The following is a 25481-nucleotide window of genomic DNA, read 5'->3' on the forward strand; positions in this document are numbered from 1 at the left end:
CCATGGCCGCTGAGCCTGCGCGTCCGGAGCCTGTGCTCCGCAACGGGAGAGGCCACAACAGTGAGAGGCCCGCGTACCACAAAATAAATAAATAAATAAATCTACTGGGCAAGTTTTATTTAACTCTATTTTATACTGTGATTTTACTTGAGATGTTGAATGATGACATGAACTGCTTTCTAAACTCTATTTCCGTTCCTCTCCTATCAGAGTGCCACCAGTGACAAATCTATTCTTGTTTCCTGCTAATGATTTTTAGATAATTTTACAATGATTGATTTTTCTATAGAATGATAGAACTTCCTTCATGCTGTCAGACAGGCGATAAGTATACTTAGCTCTTATTTTCAGAAATTTAAGCTGAAGGCAATGTTTCCATTGAATCAAAGCATGGCTTTATTTCAGAGTGGAAAAAAATGAGTCAAGAAGTACCTTAGTCTTAAGGACATTTAATTGGGGAAGTTGTTTTGAACTTGCTTTGAACATTGGTTTGACAGAGTTGGTTCCTCACTAAGAAAAACATTATATAATGTTTTATATAATATATATAACACATTATATATATGTTATATATATTATATATAATATATAATATTATATAATATATAATATTATAATATTATATTATATAATAGGCACTGAGGGACTTGGAACTAAAGAGTTGGACTGTAGTGAGGGGACCGGTTTTACCTTGTCTTCACAGCAAGACGGTCACCCCAGATCATAAAAGAGGAAATCATGTGGCACTTCTATTTTTAGAATATCTAAATTAAGAGCTCTTTAAGTACATTTATGCAACAGGGATTACTGACCGCCTACCATATACTACCTTGGTAAAAAGATGTTGAAAGTTGCTAATAGAGTCATTTGCATTCTCTGCAATGAATGAAAAATCTGTGTAATAGAGCAATTTATTAAGGAAACATAAAGGATGTGTGGTGTCATCCGTGCATTCTCAGAAAAGGGGGACCAGCCTTGAGGAGAAAATGACTGAGCAGAGATTATGTGATCACCCAGAGTGGGGTGGAATGGGGGAGGGTTAGAGGTGGCCACAGAGGATGGAGGAGACATCCCCCAAGGCTTGGAAGGGGACTGGGCTTCGGCATGTCCCTTATGTAGCAGGGACTGGTTAGTACTTGCTTGGGGGAAGAGGCAGGGTCTCAGAGAGGCATGGCTGCGTGGGGCAGCCAGGAAAGCTGATGTTGGGGACCATGGCCCTGTCATGACCCTGCTGTGGCACAGACGTGATGGAGCGTTCTGTCTACCATAAACCCCGAGGGCTTAGAACCGTGAGTCCCTCACCCCACCCATTCTCTGAAGAATTGAAAGCTAAGCCCCTTCCGCAGTTCTTCCCTTGAATCCTTGTACCTCCCTAAGGAGGGAGAGGCCGCCCCCCAAAACATGCCTGAAGAATATTTCTTTTCACCTTTTTGAGTGGGGATTAATGGAATTAATTTGATTAAGTGAATTAAGTTGATTTAGAAAAATAAGGTGATGTGGCATTTCTTACCTCATAGTATTAGACCCACGCCCACTGCGTTTTCACACAGGGCTGTCCTCAGTTCATTGTGGCTCCAGGTCTCACCTCTCATGCTTATTTCTCTTGTTTTAGACCTTTCCTAAACTCCTCCCTGCTATGCCCGCCTCTCTTAAGAAGCTAATTCTCTTGCGCCCCATTCTTTCAAGTCTAAATATAATGAAAATCTAAACATTCTATAATTAAATTCAGAGCTAAGTATTCATTGCCAAGAAAATGAATTAAAAGCTCTGTCAGACTTTAACTGAACACTTAAAATCTAAAGGGTGAAGGGGTTTTCAAACTTGTTTTTGGTAGTAGAAACCCATTTTCAAAGGAAATTGTACACGGACTCAAATGTATAAAGCAGGCAATGGTAGACCTCTCTGGTTCAAGTGACTCAACCAGACACTTCAGGGGGACTCTAGTGAGGGGACTTGAGGGGACTCAAGACACCCCCTTAACCCATGATGTGGCCCCAAAGTCCCTTTCCCTGGTATCCTAGAGTTCATCTAAAAACCACCATTTTACCCCAAGGAATGGGTAACGTGGGTGTAGGTGTTGGGAAAATGTTAGACACATCATCACAGGTCAGTGGGGAAGATTATTTTAGGTAGAAGGGTCTTTGATACACATTGTCCTAACCTATGAGCAGATGCCACTGAGAAGCCAGACTTGTCTGGGGGTTTGAGTGAGTATCCTGCTATAACAGAGAGCGATTATCATATTTCATCAGCAGTTTATTCCTCTGGCAATTAAAATAATAAAATTGTAAGATATTTATTGCCTTTGAACATGGAGGACCAAGAAATAGGAGTGATCATGTGGTCCTGCTGGGCGCCTTCTATTCTCAGTCTTCATTTATTCATTTAACAAATATTTAATTCCACGCCAGACTCAGGACAGGACACAACAGGGAGAAAATCTGATAAAGTTCCTTCTCTTAAGGAGCATACGTTCTAGAAGGGAGAGGGTATAAGCAAACAAATACATATCTTCTGCTAATGTAAATTATGTGAGTCATAAAGTAACAGGGGTTTGTTTGTTCATGTTGCCCCTCGCCCCCCATGTTTAACAGATGTCTACCAGATGAAGAAGAGGAAATGAGAAGGATTTCTCACCTTAGAAGACAGATACCTTCTGAGGAAGTCACACTGTAGTAATGGGATTAAAGGGACAGGCAGATATAAGACAGGCTTCATTTTTAGATTATAACTATATTCCTGACATTGATGATCCTCCATCCCCGAGCTCCTGTATCTTCAAAAGTGGTCATTTATTTGATCTGAGCCAACCTATAGGCAGAACTTAATACCACCCCGTGCTCCCTCCAAAAAACGTACTCACACAAAGCGTTAAAAACCGCATTTCTTTTTGCCCCACTTCCCTTGTTATCTACTGCCCCATTTATCTATTCTCTTCTGCAGGAAAGGATTTGTCCTTCCATTCTGAGCTACTTCCTCTCTTCTCATTCTCTCTTAAACATACTCCATCAGACTTTTGTCCTCACTGCTCCATTGAAACTGCTCTTATCCGCATCCCCATTTCTCAGTTTCATCTTACGTGACTTAGCAGCAGTTTCTGGCACAGCTGATCACTTCCTCCTCTTTGATACAGTTTCCTTTCCTTGGCTTCCAGGATAACATACTCACCTGCTGGGTTTCCTTCTACCACCGGAGCCACTCCTCAGCCTCTTTGCTGGCTTCTACTCTTCCCTGTAGCTGTTACACATGGGGTTTAATAGTTCAGCCCTTATCCATCTTCTCTGCACCATCTCACTGAGTCTTACTCTTCACTAGCCATTCCCCTCATGATCTCATCCAGGCACACCGGCTTTAAATCGATTTGCTGATGACGCATGCATGTATATTTGTAGGCCTGTCCTCTTTCCTGGACTTTGAACTTATGTACCCAGTTGTCTCCTCAGCATTTCCAGCTGGGCGTCTCTTGTATGTGTCAGACCCAGCGTGTCCAAATGATAACTCCTGATTTTTTCCCCTTGGTCTTTCTCTTCCAGTAGCACTTATTACCTTCTGACCTAATATACAATAATTTTCTTCTTATTATATCCATTGATATCGTTTGTCTCCATAGACTATAATATCTGCAAAGCAAGGGATCTATTCTGTATTCAAGCTTTTAGAAGAGTGCCAAATTGATTAAATAAATGAGTGAGAATATTAGAAGGCAACATATTCTTTGCTGATTCCCTATGGTAGATGGAGGAAGTGATTACACCTCCCGTCAACAACTTGAAATGGCCCTTTAGATATTTCTGTTTTCCAAAGAGTCTTCTCTATACAGCCCCTCAGGGAGACTCAACTAAGTTTTTAATTTCTCTCTCTCCCAAGACAATGCCCAACAGCACAGTTTCCTCTCTCTCTCCAGGGGGATCTCATTCTTTTCATACAGAGCTTTTTAATACCCATCCATACCTACTCCAGACATCTTAATGTTCAACAAAAGGAAGGGCCATCGAGTACATATGACTTAGAAGGCAGAGTAAAGACCAAGTTTAATTATTGACCATCCACTTGGATTTCCTTTCTCCTCTCTCACCTCTTATCTTTCACCCCAATCTTCTTGTCAACCTATTATGGGGAGATACAACACACTTCCCAAGAAGTATTCTTGCATCGGCTGCTATAAGATTACACTCATTCTTTTTCATATGGTCAAATAACTTTGTAAAAGGTAAGAGCAATAGTGGTTTTTAGTAACTTAATTTCGAGCAGCATGTGGAATGAAGGGCTGACAAGCTCTCAGTATGGGTGCAGGGGACAAAGCTGTGTGCCAGTTCTGCTTTCTCTTCAGAGATAGAGTTGAACTTGAGCTTTAGACTTTAAACAAGGACTCAGAGTCACGGTGAATGAGGATACTATGCAGTCAGAGATTGGTGAGTAACTTCTGAAAAAGACTGTAAAAGTTAACAAGCAGAGTAATGAGAGCATTTGCCAATATAAATGCTGCCCATAATACACAGACAGAAAGAACTGATAGGGCTGGAAGCAGTTGCAGAAAATCTAAAGTTTGCTTCAGGCTATGGATGTTATTTCAGCAGACTGTTTTAGGAAACAAGAAGCCTGGGATGTGAGGGCGATCTGGCTGCGACATCTGTCACCCCATTGATCGCCAGGGTTGATTCGGCTGATCTGGCTGGCTAGGCGGGTGTCCCTTTCCTCCCTCACCGCTCCATGTGCGTCCCTCCCGAAGCTGCGCGCTCGGTCGAAGAGGACGACCTTCCCCGATAGAGGAGGACCGTTCTTCGGTCAAGGGTATACGAGTAGCTGCGCTCCCCTGCTAGAACCTCCAAACAAGCTCTCAAGGAAACAAGAAGCCTGAAAAGAGCTGATTGTCCGCAGGGGTGTATACTCTTCAGAATCCATAGAATTCAGAAGTCCAGGTGATTCATAATTGTCCTCATCATTTGGACATGTAAACCAGTATCTTAGGCAATAAGTCTTTGTATACTGCTGTCATTGTGTTAATATTAATTAATTGTCACATGTATAAATGTAAGTAACTTTGGTGGTGAAGCATCTTTAGTTAGTAAAAGTATCTTTATCAGATGATGATCGATAGAATACATGCTACATGAAGGTGGGGAAGTAGTTTTGTTTTCTTTACTGCTGTATCTGTAATTACTGCTACGGTAATGCCCAGCACATAATAGATAGTAAATATTCATTCAGTCAATGAAAGCATCTTGTAAAGTTATTGCCATTGATTTAAAGCCCAATATATACCTCTTAGAGTTATAGATGATGTTAGTGGAAATGGTGTCAAGACTGTACAGCATGACTTCACCTCAGGGAATCTCCCTTCATCATCTTAAGGGCTCAGTCTAAAGGCTATTGGAAGATGATTGTTATAAGACAGTGAATTATGGTTGAAAAATCTCTCCAGAAACTTGTTAAGAGCTCTCTCAGTGTGTTCTCCAAAAACCGAGAGCTCACAAAAATGTCATCTCATCTGGTCCAGTTCACCTGAGGACAGATGTTTATCTTTTGTTTAGAGAGAAAAATAAAGACAAGTTTGAACTTTTATCTGAACCTGGTACCCTTGAACTCAGCACCCATCAACTGGCTGTGTACTAGAAATGGGGAGTGGGTTTGGTGTGGAGGATTAGGCCCGGAGCCCAGACCTCACGATTCTGGGGTGGTTTTCACCTTTTCCTAACTCCATGGCTTTGGGTAGATGCTGTCTTAACCACATGATACTCTAGTTCCTCTATCTGTAAACTATCACTTACCCCAAGGTAGTTGTGATAGAATTCTTACCTGTGTACTTTATGGGGCTCTTTGGAAATTGTAAATGAGATATGTCTGAAATGCTTTGCTAGTTGAACAGTTTTTCACAAATAAAAGTGGAGATTCTGAATACAGGTCAGGAGGAAATCAAACAGAAAGAGAATGTACAAAGCTATCCTGATTGTACAAAAATAGTATTGATTAATGAAACTATGAATGTCCAAAGAACTTGCAAAACAAGAATAAGAAGAAGGAAACAATTTTTAATGTCCTAAAACCATGGGCAGACACATCTCCAACTGAGAAACCACACAAAAGAAGTCAGTTTCTGATGAATCAGCAAAGACACAGGATATCGATAATCAAAACAATGCAAGCAATGCCATATTTTAAATTTGATCCAGGTTTGATATAACCATACACAAGAATGGCTTTATTGGAGTAACATATATAGGTTTTTAAAGATGAAACCTTGATGTTAGGAGCTATTTAATGTTGAGCTTTCAGCTACATTTCCCAAAGACTCATCAGAGCCATAATGTAGGGAATGCAATAATTCTTCTGAGGCATTGCAGCTGCTGAAATGCAGACAGATGGAATTTCTGCACTCTCTACTATAATGCAGAAACAATCTCACAATAGGATAAACACTTATTCCTTGAAAATTTTCCCTTAACCCTAGAGAGAGGTTATTGTATAGACTGACCGGTAAAATCTTTAATGTTTTGTTTTTTCATTTTATGTCTGGTTTCCTGTATACCCTTTAGGAGTCTCTGTCTGTAGCTATAGGAGTACAGTCCTGCACTGAATCCAAGACTATACAAAACATAAGCGTGTTTCATGTCTTGGCAGTTGAAATCCACAGATGCCATTTGTATTGATACAGAAATCATGGGATATAATGGAAAACCAGACTTTCATTGTTGATATTGTGAAGGTTACACATGAATTAGCATCAGAAGAAACATACCAAATTGACTAGTACTTAATGTTCAGCAAATCGAAACTGATTCCTTGATAGCATTGGAAAATAGTCCATCAATTGCAGTTTTTCTTTTGCCTCATGGCAATATATTGTGCTCCATTGAGATGGAGGTGACTTTTTCCCATTAATTAAGAACCTCCTGAGTGCCAGCCACTCTGCTGGGGAACACAGGGCATATGAGTGGCATGGACCTTAATTCCTGGAATGTTCAGTCTGAATTTTTCTGCATTTCAGCTTCTGAGTTAAATGTTCCATATTTCCTGGTTTCCTTTAGTTAGACAGCAAGGTTCATCTCATCAAGGAACACGGTTCAGGGCAGTGGTGACAGTGACTAGGCAGGAGACCACTAACTTTTGTGGCAGGGAGACAGAGAGTTACAGAAACAAGTTTTGGGAGGGTTATATTTATTTACCGTTACTCTGAATTGGGAACTCATGAAAAAAGTTAGTTGTTTTTTTCTCTGATTATAAAAGTAAGACATGATCATTATAAGAACATTTTTAAAATACAAAGTAAAATACAATGAAGAAAATAAAAATTACTTTCAATCCTAATACCAGGGATAATCGTAGTAACCTTAGATATACTTCTTTCTAGGCCAGATTGTATTATGCTTTTTCAGAATCAAATGCTGTTTTAAATTTTTTTTATTTTTTAAACTTAAAAAAAAAATTATTTATTTATTTTTGGCTGCGCTGGGTCTTTGTTGCTGTGCGCGGGCTTTCTCTAGTTGTGTTGAGTGGGGGCTACTCTTCGTTGAGGTGCGCTGGCTTCTCATTGCCGTGGCTTCTCTTGTTGCGGAGCACAGGCTCTAGGCGCATGCGCTTCAGTAGTTGTGGCACGGGGGCTCAGTAGTTGTGGCTCATGGGCTCTAGAGCACAGGCTCAGTAGTTGTGGTGCACGGGCTTAGTTGTTCTGCGGCATGTGGGATCTTCCCGGACCAGGGATCAAACCCGCGTCCCCTGCATTGGCAGGCGGATTCTTAACCATTGCTCCACAAGGGAAGTCCCCCAAATGGTGTTTGTACACTTAAATTATCTTGAACTTTGGCCCAGGACATTACTTTTTACAATATAATTTTCAATGGCTGTAACAGTATTCCTTATTATAGAGCTATCAAAATTTATTTAACCAGTCTCCTATTATTGCATAGTTGTTATTTCATAGTTTCCTTGTGATAAACCATGATAGTATGAATATCCTTAAATATTAAATTTTGCACTTATTCATAATCATTACCTTTGTATGAAGACCAGAAATAAGATTTCTGGGTCAAAGGTTTACACATTTAAAAAGCATTTGATGCATATTACCACATATTGAAGTGTGTTTTAAAACTCATTTTGTTGAATTGACATCCTTTCATTAATGGTTTCCCTTAGAAAAATCTTTCTAGCTTCTTATCTTACATTCTGTGTTTAATGTAATGTTGAAACAATTGAATATTTGTTGAATTTTGAGAAGAAAAAGAACACCATAATACTTAAAGCAAAGAATACTAAAATGAAACCATGTTAAGGAAAAGAATGAAAATATTATTAGCTAATGTTGTTTCATATTCCTTATACCAAAATAGACTCTGACATTTTTAAATGGCATTTTTATTAAGACAAGTAAATAAATATATTTCAAATACAAGGCATGGGGTCTCCAAGCCTGTCTTCAAGCATGTATCAACTATTCGTAACTGTAGCTTTCTCTGCAGGACATTGAGTAGCGCTGTAGAAGGAGAGGGGTTTTTTTTTTTTAATGTTTGTTCAATAAATAATATTTCACTTTGAAATAATTTTCTGTTATTAAGAAAAATACTCCCATCTGGTATTTTTTTTCCCCACATAAGTTGTGCAATTGATGAGGCTGCTCTCTTGTGCTGTGAAAGCCCACTGGTGAATTTCCTTTTGCTTTTCTCAGGCAAGCACTCTTTGTAGTCTTTCCAGGTAATTTTACAATTAATGTTCTAGAAGGCCAGAGAAAAATTGGTGATAATGAAACTGAGGGAATTGGGAAGCACATCTGTTGAATAGCAAGGGAAGGTTTTCTTTCTCTCCTTTATTTCTCCTAATTTTAAAAGGGGGAAAAAAAAACACCTCTTATTTATTTTGACATTGTTTTTCTGCCTTTTTTTTCAGTGCTCTGTGGAGGGGGCGAGAGCTTTCTGTGTGCCAGTGGCATCTGTGTCCCCAGGAAACTGCTGTGTAATGGCTACAACGACTGTGGCGACTGGAGTGACGAGGCTCATTGCAGTATGTGACAGGCTGTATGGGGTTTGTCTGGGGGGACAGGGATTCCATTCAGGGGCCTGGAAACCAGCGCCATTCCATTGTCCAGTACTGACAACCACCCGGCACTTGGGTGGACTTCTTTTAGTTTGCTTTTCTTAAGTGAGCAAATGTGTTTATCTTCCCTCACTCCGTGTGACAGCTGCGTGTTTGCACACCTTCTAAAGGCCTGATTTCATTAGGAACTCGACAGCTAGATGTACTTTGGAACACATCAGGGACTGAAGTGTTTTTGCTTAAAGTATCTTAACATTGGGAAAAGGCTTTCTGTTTATTTTGTTTGGGTGAGGGTTTTTGTTTTTAAAGCTTTGGGTATAAAGGTCAACTTTTTTTTAAAAAAGGATATTTTTGTTTTGTTTTGTTTTGTTTTTGTGGTATGCTGGCCTCCCTCTGTTGTGGCCTCTCCCCGTTGCGGGGCACAGGCTCCGGACGTGCAGGCCCAGCGGCCATGGCTCACGGGCCCAGCCGCTCCGCGGCATGTGGGATCCTCCCGGACCGGGGCGCGAACCCGGTTCCCCTGCATCGGCAGGCGGACGCGCAACCACTGCGCCACCAGGGAAGCCCCAAAAAAGGATATTTTTAATAGGAAAATTTTTTACCCTCATGATTTTTAACAGTTGTGACACAGAAGATGCAAAATCTTTTGTTCGTTTATGCTTCCTCTAAATCTGGAGAGAGTGATGGCAAGAACTGTTTTGAATCCATGGATCGGTAGATTCAGCCTTAAACATCCTCAATTTACTTACCATTGATTTGATCAGTCATTTTGACTAAAACGGTGGTTTGTCCAATATTGTATTTGTTGCCTGGGCTGCCTTATAAAATACCACAGGCTGGGTGCCTTAAACAGCAGAAATGTATTTTCTCACAATTCTGAAGGCTGGAAAGTCCAAGATGAAGGTCCAACAGGGTCAGTTTCTGGTGAGAATTCTGTTCCTGGCTTGCAGGCAGCTGCCATCTGCCTGTGTGTTCACATAACCTCTTTGGAGAGGCGAAGGGAGAGGGGAGGAGAGAGAGCTCTGCTGTCTCTTCCTCTTCTTACAATGGTATGAGCCCTATTCAGTTAGGGCCCCACCCTTATGACCTTTATCACCTCCTCACAGGCCCTGTCTCCAAATACAGTCATGTTGGGGTTTAGGGCTTCAACATACAAATTTTGGGCAGACACAGACATTCAGTCCATATCAGATTTATATTCAGTTCTCAAATTGATTTGCAATTATGCAACAGATAAAAAGGAAAAATTAGCCTCAAGAATACATTGCAGGATCTGCATCCAAAACAGGACCATATGCAATGGTGTTCAAATTGCTTTCTAATGGTTCTGTAACCAGCAATAGTTACTGTGGGAAAAGCTGTATTTTATTCCCTGTAGGGGTTGCCAGGGCTTTATAAGGGCTCATCTCAGTTGCTTACCTGAGTTGAAAGATTCCTCTAGTGTGTTTGCCAGGAGGACCAACTCTTTATCCATATGAAGGGTTAGGATGCTTATTTACCATAACTTTTGAAAGACAGTATATTATGGTAATATTTAGGGTCAATGTTTCCCAAACGGGTGTCCCATAGTACCTGAGTCTTGAAAAATGCTTGGGAAAAAAAATAAGTTTGAGAAATGCTGTCTATCAGATCTACTTCTTAGAGAGCTACAATACATATTCGTTCATTAAAGGTTCGGATAAATCCCACAGTTTAAAAAATACACATTAATTTTATCTTGACTTGGTATTTCCTGAAAATTATTTGTTTATATATACCCTCACCTTTAATTAATTTATTTATTCGTGCATTTATTTATTTTGCATAATATCTAGCATCCTGTAGAATTTCAGTTAAGCCACCATATTTTTTGGAAATGTTTTCACTAAGATATTTGTTTTTATAATTTGGAATTCTCTCTTCAGAAAAACCTATGGCATGTGATTGTACATGAAAAACATTTTTTTAGGATGTTTATTTACATTAGGGAGTATTGCTGTGGACTTGGGAACAAATATTGTGTAAAGCACCTACAGTAGGGATTTTAAGTGGTTCAGTAGAATTATATACAGTAATGGGAGTTACAGTGGAATCTCTTGTTTATCTCCTAATTATGGCCCATGTTATGTCATATTCAAATTCTGCATGTGCCTCTACCCCCAGTGCTGGGCTAACACTGGCTTCATCATTATGTTCCTCCACTACATTGAGCATTGCACTTTAAACAGTAAGAGACTTCTGCTGCATTTGTTGAAACTGAATTTGAAGGAGTAAATTTTCCTAGTCAGTGACTGAACAAAGAAGGTAGTATTATTATTATGCAAGGTATTCAGCAATATCCTAGGAGTGCAAGAGTTTATTAAGACATGGGCCTTCTTCATAACCACACTTCAAAAACCATTTGGCTTAGTTTGTTGAGGAAATACATCCCTTCAGAATACTTGTCTATGAAAATGCTTAGTTGGACATTGAGAGCTTTGCATGCAATTGTTCCTGACCTTACAAGGACATCTGCCTCTGAGCTTTAACATTCAGTGCCTGTGGCATTTCAGCATGCATGTTTATAGAAGCTGCCACCCTCCTGTTGTCACCACCCTGCAGTGAAGGTATAGTGTTAAGTCTGAATTAGGGCGTGGATACAAATCAGAGCTGGAATGCAACCCACAGATACTCCTGCAGGGAGAAGGAAATTTTGCTGGGCTTCCCAGTGGGAACACAAGGATTTGCCGCGTTCTGAGGGTCCTGGCGGGCACAGGAGGAGGATTGCCTTCCAAGGAAGGAAGGGAAGGGATTTGCTATTTGTGAGTTCCCTAATCAACTGTACTAGAAGCATTTACCTACATGATTTGATTGAATTTTCAGCAAACGAAGTATTATTCCTTTTTGTTCAGATGCAGAGCCGAGGCTCACGGCCATGAATGAATTTGCCAGTGGCTCAACGTGCTAGATTTGAACCCACTCCTGAATGGGTCCAAATCTAACTGTTTTCTCTAAACTGTGCTGCCTTTGACTTGCCCATGTCCATAAAAGTGTGAACTTGGTGAATGATTGTACTCCGATCATTCATAAGACAGGAAAATGTTTAGTTTGGTTGCTCTATTATGCTGAGGGAGATAATTGTCTTTTACAGGGGCTCCCCAGGTGTCTGGGCCTGCTTACTGACCCTCCCCTGGCAACTCATTTTGCCATGTTTATCAGTCTCTTCCTAATCAGTAAAATGGACCGATTTCTAACCACCTAGAGCAATTTTAGTGGTATAGTGAAAAGATTTTTGAAGATGAAGGGTTTTTTTTGTTTGTTTTTTGTTTTTTAAATTTCCAGCTCTGTGGCGCGAGGCAGGCTACTTCTCCAGGTTTTCCTTGTCATCAAGGCTGGCAGCACAATTGCATCTCCAGGAAGCCCCACCTGCGGGGCATTCTAATTCCATTGGTCTGGAGGGGGTGCCCAGCCAGCAGTACCTATGTAAACCTCCCCCAGTGATTCTCGTGTGCAGCCAGGTTTGAAACCACTGCCCTAGAGGGTGTCTGGTGTCTCTTTCGCTGCTAACATTCTATGATCTTTTGATTCTATAACCAGCTCTAGCACAGTGTCTGGTACAGAGCAGGTGCTTAGCAAATGAATGAGAAAACCTCCAGGAAAATGGTTGTCACAGGGAAAATAGCTGCCACAAAGTCCCCGTACTTTGTGCCACATAAACCTCTGTCAAATACTTTTGGAAGTCATTTGCTCTGAATTTGGGGTAACATTGGTTGATTTATTTTTGAGGACTGTGGTGAACTAATTATACTGAGTTAACTAATTATACTAGTTAGTATAATTAGTTATACTAATTATCACAGAATATAGTGATTAATATTATAAGGTCTTGAGTCAGGCTGCCTGTCTTCCTATTTCTTCTTTATCATTTCCTACCTCTGTGACATGGAAAGTTACTCAGTCTCTCTGGGCCTCAGTGTCCTCATCAGTAATATGGAGACAATAAGTAATAGTAACTGTCTCTAGAATTGTTGAGTAGAATAATGAATCACTGGATGTCAAGCACAGAGACCAGTGTCTGGCATGCAGTAACTCTCAAAGGGCATTAGGATTTATGGTTGTGATTGTGGCTGTGATCTTATTCTCCATGCCCTCCCTCCTTCCGCCCCTGCCCCGCCAAAGGTCAGGTGATACATTGTAGAGGAGACAAACACTACAATATGCACAACGGTTTTAAAAAGCAGCACCACATGAAGCTATGTAGAAAGGAGGCCACCCAAACCGCACAAAATAAAAACTGATATTCCAAATAATGTTTCCGAGTCATCAAAAATGACTGTACCAGGCTTCCCTGGTGGCGCAGTGGTTGAGAGTCCGCCTGCCGATGCAGGGGACACGGGTTCGTGCCGCGGACCGGGAGGATCCCACATGCCGCGGAGCGGCTGGGCCCGTGAGCCATGGCCGCTGAGCCTGCGCGTCCGGAGCCTGTGCTCCGCAACGGGAGGGGCCACAACAGTGAGAGGCCCGCGTACCGCAAAACAAACAAACAAACAAAAATGACCGTACCTACCATAGTTTCTTTACTAAGATGGGGTGCAAGTAAATACTAGAAAGATTTCCACCACATTAATAAAAATAAAAGTATTTCATTCTACGCCGATGGAGGAAGCTTCAGATGTCTGGAAGATTCAGTTCTGTTTAGTGGCAGTCTGATTATGTGAAATCAATCAAATTATTGAATAATCTTGAATTCCCACTATGTGTGAAGCATGTTCTAGATACCTAGTAAATGTAGAGACTGTTAAGACATGGTTTCTTGCTTCATGACACTTTTAATCTAATCAGGGAAATGGCATATAAAAATAGAGATCATTATTAAATATAGTGTTTTAGAACAATATAATAGATGTCACCGAGCAAGAGAAGATTGTGTAAACAAAAAGGTCCTGTGAGTAGAGAAGAGCGCGGATCACTGGTTGCCAGCTTGGTGTGGACAGACCTGATGGAAAAGATGGGATTAGAACTGGCCTTGGGCTGAGGTGATGTTTGGATATTCCAGAACAGTAGCTCTCAACTGGGGGCAGTATTACTCCTGGGGGGTGTTTTGCAATGTATGGAGACCTGTTTGATTGTCACCACTGTGGAGGTTGGAGGGGATGCTACTGGCATTTAGTGGGCAGTGGCTGGGAGTGTTGATGAACATCATATGAGGCACAGGGTAGCTCCCCTCAGCAAAGAGTCACCCAGCCCCAAATGTCAGCAGTACTGCAGTTGAGAAATCCTCCTTTGGAGCTAGAAGTCAATAGGTGAAAAAAACCCAGGAGGTCAAGAAGCCCGGGTCACTGTAATAATCTGGGCAACTGTGGGCAAACTGGTTAACCTCTTTGGTCATCTCAAAACAAGGGCGTTTCGGGATGGAAACTGAGCATCCATACTTGAATCCTGAGTTGAGGCAGCATGATTATGTTTATAGACTCACAGAGACTGAGCCAATTGAATGAGGCTCGTGATAAAAGGCTTTCAGCTCCTTAGCTCTCCCCTTTCATTTAATGACAATTTTGAGGGATAAACATTAATCATTGTGATGCCAGACTGAAATAGATATTAACAAGCAAGAACTGCAGAAGTAACATTTTGTATCAAGCTCTCTTTCAGGAAAAAAAGATCTGTATCTAGAAAAACACCTACCTTAGGTTTCGCAAAATTAGGCTTGTATTGAGCGAGAAAATCACAGCAAGCAGCTTTTGCAGGTTTTGATCGTTGGCCCCAAATTACCCTGAGGACATCTCTTTTCAGTTCAAATAAACATTTATTCCAATAAAAGGAGGCACTGTGATATTTGCTATGTATTTCTGGGCATGCAGTGCCTTTGGTTAAGGTTTTGTGTGTTTATTAATTACACAGACCTTAGGGAGGCAACAAGGTGTTTTCCAAATGCAGCTAGTTTTGTATCAAACCTCTGAAAATGGCATCTAACCAAGAAAGTCATAACAGTGGAAAGTTGCATCTGCACCTGTGTGAATAATGAGGAATTAAAAAAAAATGTTTGAATCATCTTCACTTATGAAATAAGTTAATAAGTGACAGCATTAATTTACAAAATATATCCATTGAGGTGCTTTAGTATGAATTACCGGGGATCCCAGAATAGGCCACACAGAGGGGCCACTTTGGAAACTTTTAGTGTGTTCTCAGGTTAATCAGATTCTGAAAGGAATATTTGATTTCCCAGTCCTATCATCAAAAAAATGAAGTGTACTGCTTTAAAAAATTAATTCGTATGGTTTAAAAGCTGTCACCCCTCCACCCTGTCTCCTTTTTCAGGTAATGTAAGTACTTCTGCACTGATGGTCAAGGTGAGGACCCTGGTACTGCTGATTCTAGCATGCCGATTCAAAACTTCTCACAAGAGAAGGAAATAAAAATCAGAAAGATCTTTTAAAACTTCCCGAGGAAATGTGTATATCTTGATGCACAAATTCCCCAACCCTGCTCAGTGGGCAGGAGACCCAAAATCATAACCTTTTTTGACTCAGCCTGTGTGTGGGGGGGGGGATGCGCGCGCGCGTGTGCATGCGTGTGTGTGCGCGTGTGCGTGCGCGCGTGTGTGTGTGTATGTGTGGCAGCAGTGGGGTGCAGGGTGGGAAGTTAGTGCTCTCTGCTGCTGAATGGGAGGAAAACTTTTTTTGCCTCAGCCGGTGGGTGTGGGGGGGGGGGGGGGGATGCGCGCGCGCGTGTGCGTGCGTGTGTGTGCGCGTGTGCGTGCGCGCGTGTGTGTGTGTATGTGTGGCAGCAGTGGGGTGCAGGGTGGGAAGTTAGTGCTCTCTGCTGCTGAATGGGAGGAAATAGTACGGTCAAGGTGAAGAAAACTGACATCTCTTTTTAGTCCTTATATTTCCCCTTATGATGGTTGTCCCAGGGGAAATGGAAAATTAAAAGTACTTACAGGGCTTCCCTGGTGGCGCAGTGGTTGGGAGTCCGCCTGCCGATGCAGGGGACGCGGGTTCGTGCCCCGGTCCGGGAGGATCCCACATGCAGCGGAGCGGCTGGGCCTGTGAGCCATGGCCGCTGAGCCTGCGCGTCCGGAGCCTGTGCTCCGCAACGGGAGAGGCCACAATAGTGAGAGGCCCGCGTACCGCAAAAACAAACAAACAAACAAAAAGTACTTACAAAGTTCTGTATGTGTATAAGTGTGAGCATATGTGTATGCACGTGTGTGTTTGTGTATGTACACATACACACACCCTCTTAATGATGGCGCTGAACAGATGATCTCTAAGGCCCATTCCATTTCTAAAATGATGTGATTCTAAGAGTATTTAAGTAACTTTTTTTTTAGAATGCTTTTTGAAAGAGAAGTTGATGAATCATGTCAGTAACAAGTATAATATTTTGATGTGGCTAACAGTTTCACTGATCAATGCCCAAGACTTTTTAAAATAAATTTCTTTCTTTATTTATTTTTGGCTGCATGGGGTCTTCATTGCTGCTCACGGGCTTTCTCTAGTTGCGGCGAGCAGGGGCTACTCTTCATTGCGGTGCGCGGGCTTCTCATTGCGGTGGCTTCTCTTGTTGCAGAGCACGGGCTCTAGGCACGTGGGCTTCAGTAGGTGTGGCACATGGGCTCAGTAGTTGTGGCTTGCGGGCTCTAGAGCGCAGGCTCAGTAGTTGTGGAGCACGGGCTTAGTTTCTCCGTGGCATGTGGGATCTTCCCGGACCAGGGCTCGAACCCGTGTCCCCTGCATTGGCAGGCAGATTCTTAACCACTGCGCCACCAGAGAAGCCCCTTTGCCCAAGACTTCTGATAATAAATTGTTATAGAGTTTGGGATGTTTATAGTAAAGAGGCACCCATCACCAGTTGTATGAGATGCAGGTGTCTGCTTGAGGAGGAACAAATTAGCTGTAATTCAGGAGACTGGACTGTTGACCATTAGATTCTTGGTCTTTATCAGCCAAGCAGACTGATCCTCACATGTGCCTCCATTTCTCACCTCTTTCCTTTGTTCTTGCTATTCCCTCTATTTGAAACCTGCTGAAGTTTTCATTCCATTCCAAGGCTGATCCTGCTCCAGCCTTACGAATCTATTTTTGAACTTAATTCACTTTAAATAAGGGAAAAAATAATACGTTTAAGAAATCTAGTTTCTATTACATGCAGGCTTTACATGTATTTTAAACATTTTTTACAGCTTTATTGAGGTGTAATTTACATACTGTAAAATTAACCCATTGATTTTTAGTAAATTTATAGAATTGTGCAACCATCACCACAATCTACTTCTAGAAGTTTTTCATCTCTCCCCACACTTTTCTTCTACCTATTTGCAGTCAGTCCCCACTCCTACATCTCCAGCCATAGATAACCACTGCTCTGACATCTGTCTCTGTAAGTTTGCCTTTTCCAGGAACTTCATAAATGGGTTGCATAATATGTAGTCTTTGTATCTGGTTTCTTTCACTTAGCATAATGTTTCTGAGCTTCATCTATGCTGTCACATGTATCGGTAGTTTGATACTTTTAATTGGTGAATAGTATCCCATTGTATGAATATACTACATTTTGCTTATCCATTTACCAGTCGTTGAGCATTTAGATTGTTTCCAGCCTTTGGCTATTATGGATAATGCTGCTGTAAACATTCACATACAAGTCTTTGTGTGGATATATGTTTCACTTCTCTTGGGTAGCTTTCTAAGTGTGGAATTCATGAATCACATGATAAGATTAGAGTTAAGTTTATAAGAAGCAGCCAAACTGCTTTCCAAAGTGGCATTATTATTTTACATCCCCACCAACTCTATATGAGAGTTTCAGTTTCTTAAAATCCTTGCCAATACTTGGCATTATCTGTCTTATCTATTATAACTATTTTAGGGGATATGTAATAGTATCTTTTTGTGGTTTTACTTGCATTTCCTTAACGATGGTATTGAGCACCTTTTCATGTGCTTATCAGCCATTCATATGTCTTTATGAAGACTTTCTATTCAAGATTTTTGCCTCTTTGTAATTGGATTGTTTGTCTTATTATTGAGTGTAAGAGGTCTATATATATTCTGGATATAAGTCCTTTATCAGATACATGCTTTGAAAATATTTTTTTCCAGTCTGTGGCTTGTCTTTTCATTTTTAAATAGTATCTTTGGAAGCATAAATATGTTTAATTTTCATGGATAACCATTTATTACTTTTTTCTTTTAGGCTTGTGTTTTGTTGTTATATCGAAGAATTCTTTGCCCTCACCAAGGTCACGAAGAATTTTTTCCTATGTTTTTTCCTAGAAGCTTCATAATTTTAGCTCTTACATTGAAGTCTATAATCCATTTTGAGATAATTTTTGTGTATGGTTTGAGGTAGAGGTCAGAGTTCATATTTGCATATTTGAAATCCAATTGTCCCAACACCATTTGTTGAAGAGTATTCTTTTCCCATTTAATTGTCTTGGAAACTTACACACATTAATTTATTATTTTTACCTTCCCCTAAACTCTATTAAGTAATTGCTCTTATCCTAACTTCAAAAATAAGTTTACAGACTTATAAATTTTAACTAATACACTCAAATTCCCACAGCTAATAGATGATAGAACCAGGATAGGAGTTCTGTTTTACCCAAGAACAAGACCTATCTTCTTATTAAAATTTCCTTGCATGATGTTTATTCCAACATTAAACTATAAGCTTCCTGAGGTTATATATCACTTATTCTTATCTTGGCACCATAATCTAGGACAGTACTGTTTATTTGAGGGTCATGCTGTGAAACATTCAATTGACTTAGGTGATGTGAAAGTAAGTCATGACTCTGTAATCTAAATGACTTTTTCTCTTAACGTTTATGCTTACCATTGACAAAACTAGACTTTCATTTTATAGGAAACATTTTTAAGAAAAACTACTCACCCTCTATTAAGTATTCATTCTGTATGAACATGAACTTCATTAGGAACCATGGTGAGTTGAGAATGTCTTTTCTCATATTTGACTCTAAAGGAGCCTTCAGGTGTCATAAAGCGGAACTCAGATACATACTGTCAGGAAGTGATAAAAGCATTGTCTTGGGAGCCAGAGGGTCCTAGTCGTGGTTCTTCAGTAATTTGTTATGTGACCTTGAGCAAAGCATTAGATCTCTTCGCACCACAGTCTCCTCACCTGTAAGAGAATAGATGTGGACCAGGTTACCATTATGATTTCCCTCCCATGATATGCCTTTGTTATATAAACTGCTACTGCAACATCCTGTCCTGCTCTAATGAGCCATCAGTGGCTTCTCCTATTTTCAGATTGCAGCGAGAATCTGTTTCACTGTCACACGGGCAAGTGCCTTAATTATAGCCTGGTATGTGATGGATATAATGACTGCGGGGATCTGAGTGATGAGCAAAACTGTGGTAAGTAGCATTATTTCCCTGAAGGTTTTCACTTAAAATTGCAGAAATTTATAATCAAGAACTTGTAGCTCATTGTTTGTTAATGTGATTAGTGGGTGAAATTACAAAATGATCGGTTTCTTAATTTTCAGAAAGAGGAAGTTTTTTAAATTATTAGTCTCAGTCATGTCTTATGTGTAAATGTAAGATTTCATACAAAAAGTCATACTAAGGAAATGCTAAAGATGTGGAGTAGAAATATGGGAGTTCACTTTTTTTTTCTCTTTGAAAATGTTTGGTTTCTCCTCTGGTTGGAGCCGGTGGCTCGCGTTTAGATTTTGAGCTCTTGAGCAAAACTTTGCAGACAGATATATTTTCTGTTCCTGATCCCCTTATTATGTATAACCAAAGACCCCTCCTTTATTTGATGGCCACACACTACAGGGGCAACTTCTGCAGTGGGGATATCGAAGGCTAGAAGGGTGCGTTTGTTTTACGTACAGAAGCTGATCTTAACCTTTAAAGAAGGAACCTACCTACTAGTTGCACATTTGTACCTATAAACAGCATCTTCCCAATTCCTCACCCTCCCAGCCCCTGGTAACCAGCAGTCTACACTCTGAACAAAATCAGATTTTTTTAGATTCCTCATGTTAGTGATATCACACAGTGTTTGTCTTTCTTTTTCTGGCTTATCTTATTTAGCATAAACGTATACAACACTATATGTCAATTATATCTCAATTAAAAAAACAAGAATTACCCTACCTTTAAAAGAGCCGAGTTCAATTCTGAATGCCCTCTTATGAATTATAACCAGCAAAATTCTTCTTGCTTATTTACCTTTCTGAATTTGTGATTAGCTTTTGAATTATTTTTTAGGTAGTATATTATTGAGTGACAGAAGAACTTTCTAATATGAACAGAAGGGCAAGGTGAGATGAGGCAGGACACTGGGCAAATGATGTGAAATAATATTCAGCATTAGAGAATATCAAAAGAAATGCTGGGGGAGGATCAGGAGTGGTATCAGGGGAATGCCTCGGAGGAGTGGTGAATGTCAGAAATGGCCCCATGCTGGGAAACTCAGTAGTTTCTAGAAGCACCTGTGTAGCTGCCCCTCACTGCACCCATAAGAATGTTGGAAAAGGTACATATGTGCAAAACATCCCACGGGTCACTAGATAGATATGGATTATCTTCTGGGATTGAGTAGTCTTGGGACACAAAGAATGAGACGCCATTGTAATTGTATACATCATAAAATTTATAGTTTGGGGCCTTAGAGATTATCTACTCCAACTCCTCCTTTTACCAATAAGATAACTGGAGAAAAAAGAGTAAAAATGAGGGAGGGGGGAATTGAGTGTAGCTTGGTAGTTCAATAGGTCAGTGGAGAGGACCAGTGTATAGTTAGCATGTGAAAGACAGTGGTCTTACCAACTCAACCTAGTTCCTCTGAAGGTAGTAGGATATCATGAGGTTTGTGCTCTTAGGATGACTTTGTTTCTATCTAATGGTAATAATCACGATGTCCTCTTAGACCATTCTCTGTCCCGGCTGCCCATCTTTAGCAGGCTGAGTGTGTGCTGGCTCTTCTGGTTCCCACCCATGCATACCAGCCATTGTGTCTTTCTTCTTTTCTCTGCACCATGTCTTCCATCTTCTTCACTTAATTTGCTCCCCTATATCCTTCAAGATCCATGGTCCCTCCACAGGTCAGTTAAAGACAGTGGTGCTGTTAATGGAAATCCATGATAGTTCCTCATTATGGAATCTGTTATTCACGAATCTACATACATCTTTTAAAGGGTTGTTTATATTAAGGTTATTCCATGTCTCATATCAAAGAGTTCTATAGGTTCTGCCCTCTGTGAGAAGAAACATCACTTAATTCTCCTTTTTCCCCTGGAATATATAGTTTGGGACAGAGGTTAAATCCAGGATAAAAAGAATCAAAAAAAAAAACCAAATATTTTGCATTTCTTACCCAACAGTTCTTTCAAGTATGAGTTATGTATTTAGACAGTTCAATAGAAAACCTAAGCTTAGCATCAGGCAAGATGACAGGAGGAGATACCTGCCTCCGCAGTTTACCACAGAGAGGTAAGTTGCAATTCTTACAAACATGACAGAGTTGTCACGAATCATCAAATCAGATATCTACATTGTGAACCCCAAATCACAGTTCTGTTTATTTGAGCCAAATCACAAAATTTTCATAACAAAAGAAAACAATGACTAAACACAACAAAACCCAGAACAAAACTATGGGTCCTAAAAAAGCTGGGCGGTTGTTATTCATCTGAAAAACAGTCAGATCTTACCCCATAGTGATGGTGGCCGGAGGGCCACATGGTTGGCCGGGAGGTGCCAGACCCAGAGTAGAACGGTTATTGATGGTATTGGAATAATTGGAACAGACTCTCTTCTACTGGAACCACAAGCCATACAGTTCTAAGTGTTTGTCATGCTGGTTCTCTCCATCCTCCTGAGTTTTTGTTTCCTCCAGATTGCAACCCCACAGAGGAGCATCGCTGTGGAGATGGACGCTGCATCGCCATAGAGTGGGTGTGTGACGGTGACCATGACTGTGGGGATAAGTCTGATGAGGTCAATTGCTGTGAGTGCCCTGAGGGTTTTCATTTTGCTTTTTTTTTCTACTTCTGCCTGTTTAGTCAAATACACTCAAGGTTCACTATCTAAAACAGATTCTTACACTTTGATCCTAGCCTATACAGATAATAATTGAGTGGTGTGATGACAATAACAACATAGTGTAACTGACTTCCGCATCTGTCTCTCCAAAACTCCAAAAGCCTCATTTGGCTTCTCTGGCCAAGTGGGTGGCAGTTTTCTTTCTCATTGTCCACAAATATCCTTTCTGGGTCTGCGACTTTGTCAAAGGGAATGTTCTTCCCAGAGACTGGGGCACTTTTCTTCTGCAAACAATTTATGAGCAGTTAAGTGGGAACCTCCAGAGGCTCTCTCAGGTACCATGTGTGGGAGAACCGGGGGAGATAAGAGAGCCTTCAGTGTTCATAGAGGTGCACAGAGTGTGCAATAATATTGTAACTTTAGAGCCTGTCTTATTTCTGGGTGAGTATATCTGGAGAAAACTCTAACTCAAAAAGACACGTGCACCCCAATGTTCATTGCAAGACTGTTTACAATAGCCAGGACATGGCAGCAACCTAAATGTCCCTCGACAGATGAATGGATAAAGAAGATGTGGCACATATATACAATGGAATATTGCTCAGCCATAAAAAACAATAAAATAATGTCATTTGCAGCAACATGGATGGACCTAGAGATGATCGTACTAAGTGAAGTAAGCTAGACAGAGAAAGGCAAATATCATATATCACTTATATGTGGCATCTAAAAAAATGATACAAATGAACTAATTTACAAAACAGAAACAGACTCACAGACATAGAAAACAAACTTATGGTTACCAAAGGGGAAAAGGGGGTGGGTGAGGGATAAATTAGGAGGTTGGGATTAACATATACACACTGCTACATATAAAATAGATAACCAACAAGGTCCTACTGTATAGCACAGGGAACTGTACTCAATATTTTGTACTAATCTCTAAGGGAAAATCTGAAAAGGAAAATAGATACATATATATATATATATATATATATATATATATATATATATAAATGAGTCACTGTGCTGTACACCTGAAACTAACACGATATTGTAAATCAACTATCCTTCAATTAAAAAAAAAGTCTTCAGGTAGCTATTACACTACCTGCCTAATAAAATCAAATATGGCTGATCACATTTTATTCCCTAGAAACTACAGTATACTCAGTAGGGGATAATAAAATGATTGAATAGCAGCAGCTATTTGTTAAAAGAGAGTAATATTGATCTGAAAGAGTTAATACGGTGCATTTTATGCATGTTCAAACTAATTAAACTCTTTATTCCATCTTTTGCTGTCTAATAAAAGCAGGAACAGCTGATACATATGAGATTGACTAATTTGCCTATAACCTGAGGCAAAATTAGAAATGTGGGTTGCATGGCTTTTATTTCGACATAAGAAAAATCACATAAATTAATTAGGAAATGCAATGCCCTTCTTTCCTGAACTTGTTTGAACTGGAATAGTACCTGAGTCCTTGCTTAGTGGATATAGTAGAACAGAGTGGACTGTATTTTGATGGATCTTGGAAAAGCAAGGACTTGGTGCTCATGTATGTATTTATGTATGTGTGTATATATGTATGTGTGTATGTAGACCATAGGTTGGTGAAGGCCGAGGTCATGTGATACATGGGTTTCTAATGCTCTAAAAGACAATAGCGATAAAATTAAGACAACCTTCAGAAATTGGAATGTTAATGGCCACTAGACTATCCCTTTTAAATGTCAGACGTTGTAAGCAAGTTTTGAAATAAAGTGTTTATTGTGGGGTAGGTACTATGCAAGTCTTTCACATATACCACTTCATTAGTGCATTAGGTCAGGTTGGTGCAGAATGAAATGTTGGGGCTTGGGTTAGAAAAAGCTTGCCTTCACATTCTGGCCCTACCTTTTAACAGCCTTGAGACTTTGAGGCAAACACTAAACTCTCTAAGCTTCAATTGCCTTATTCTAAACAAGGTCGATAATATCCATTTGCAAATTTGTTCTGAGGATTTGAGATTAGACACCTAATACTCCTAGCACAGTTATTGCCATATAGTAAGCCTTTAATAAATTGTAGCTTTTATATTAGTAGTGTAACTACTACCATCATTAATACTGTTTTTCACCATGCAATGATCAAGAAAAAATTTTTAGTGAGTGCTATTTAATAAGGGAAGAGAAATTCCTGAAAGGAAACTTTCCATTCCAAAAATACTTGGAATGAACAAAATGAATGATATATTCATTCATTTATGCAGAACATTCAGATATTTAGAACACTTCATTCTTGGTGATGCCAGATAAATGGGAATCATTGATGTGATCTATAGACTGAAAGAAGTAGAGATAATTAAAATGCATGTTATTTGGCATTTCCTAGCATGTCACAGCCAGGGTCTGGTGGAATGCAGAAGTGGCCAGTGTATCCCCAGCACTTTCCAGTGTGATGGAGATGAGGACTGTAAGGACGGAAGTGATGAGGAGAGTTGCACCAATGGTAAGTGTGTGCTCCAGCCCCGGAAACGGTCCTTACCGGTGGGCCTTTCCTTGGGAGCAAGGCAAAAAGTTGGAAGTTACCTACAGCTTAAAGGATCCCCATATAAATAATGCCAGATTGCCTAATGCACTGGTCCTCACAGCTCTGGTCAGCCAGAAACCCTTGCTTATGGTAAATGTAACTCTCATGCAACTTACACTGAAAAATCATCCCTAAGGGTGAAGAGTAGAGGTTAAACACTTAAACGCCATGGGCAGATTCAGTTAGATGTTTTATGGGGAAACACCACGGTAAAGAAAGAAGTGTAGCATATAGTATTCAATTCAATTAGATTTCAATTAGAAATAACTGGCTTCTGAAATTAAACGTAACGGCTTCCTAAAATAGCCATGTGCAGAGAAGCAGTTTAATGCCTCACATCTTAATTGGAGTATAATTGCTTTACAATGGTGTGTTAGTTCCTGCTTTATAACAAAGTGAGTCAACTGAATCAACTATACGTATACATATATCCCCATATGCCCTCCCTCTTGCGTCTCCCTCCCACCCTCCCTACCCCACCCCTCTAGGTGGTCACAGAGCACCGAGCTGATCTCCCTGTACTATTCGGCTGCTTCCCACTAGCTATCTATTTTACATTTGATAGTGTATATATGTCATGCCACTCTCTCTCTTCATCCCAGCTTACCCTTCCCCCTCCCCGTGTCCTCAAGTCCTTTCTCTACGTCTGCGTCTTTACTCCTGTCCTGACCCTAGGTTCTTCAGAGCTATTTTTTTTTAGATTCCATATGTATGTGTTAGCATACGGTATTTGTTTTTCTCTGACTTACTTCACTCTGTATGACAGTCTCTAGGCCCACCCACCTCACTACAAATAACTCAGTTCCGTTCCTTTTTATGGCTGAGTAATATTCCATTGTGTATATGTGCCACATCTTCTTTATCCATTCATCTGTCAGTGGACACTTAGGTTA

General features: G+C 40.3%; 1 protein-coding gene across 1 annotated transcript in view; it reads left to right on the forward strand.

Annotated features, from left to right (window-relative positions):
• The window catches only part of CORIN (corin, serine peptidase), a 229776-nt gene that overhangs the window by 121745 nt on the left and 82550 nt on the right, over positions 1-25481 (forward strand). The window contains exons 5-8 of the mRNA XM_024131999.2: positions 8881-8994; positions 19269-19376; positions 21868-21978; positions 24391-24507. Coding sequence (XP_023987767.1) covers positions 8881-8994; positions 19269-19376; positions 21868-21978; positions 24391-24507 — 450 coding nt within the window. The remainder of the gene's footprint in view (positions 1-8880; positions 8995-19268; positions 19377-21867; positions 21979-24390; positions 24508-25481) is intronic.

Source organism: Physeter macrocephalus, chromosome 7 (assembly GCF_002837175.3).
Source record: "Physeter macrocephalus isolate SW-GA chromosome 7, ASM283717v5, whole genome shotgun sequence".
In the NCBI taxonomy this organism is placed as follows: domain Eukaryota; kingdom Metazoa; phylum Chordata; class Mammalia; order Artiodactyla; family Physeteridae; genus Physeter; species Physeter macrocephalus.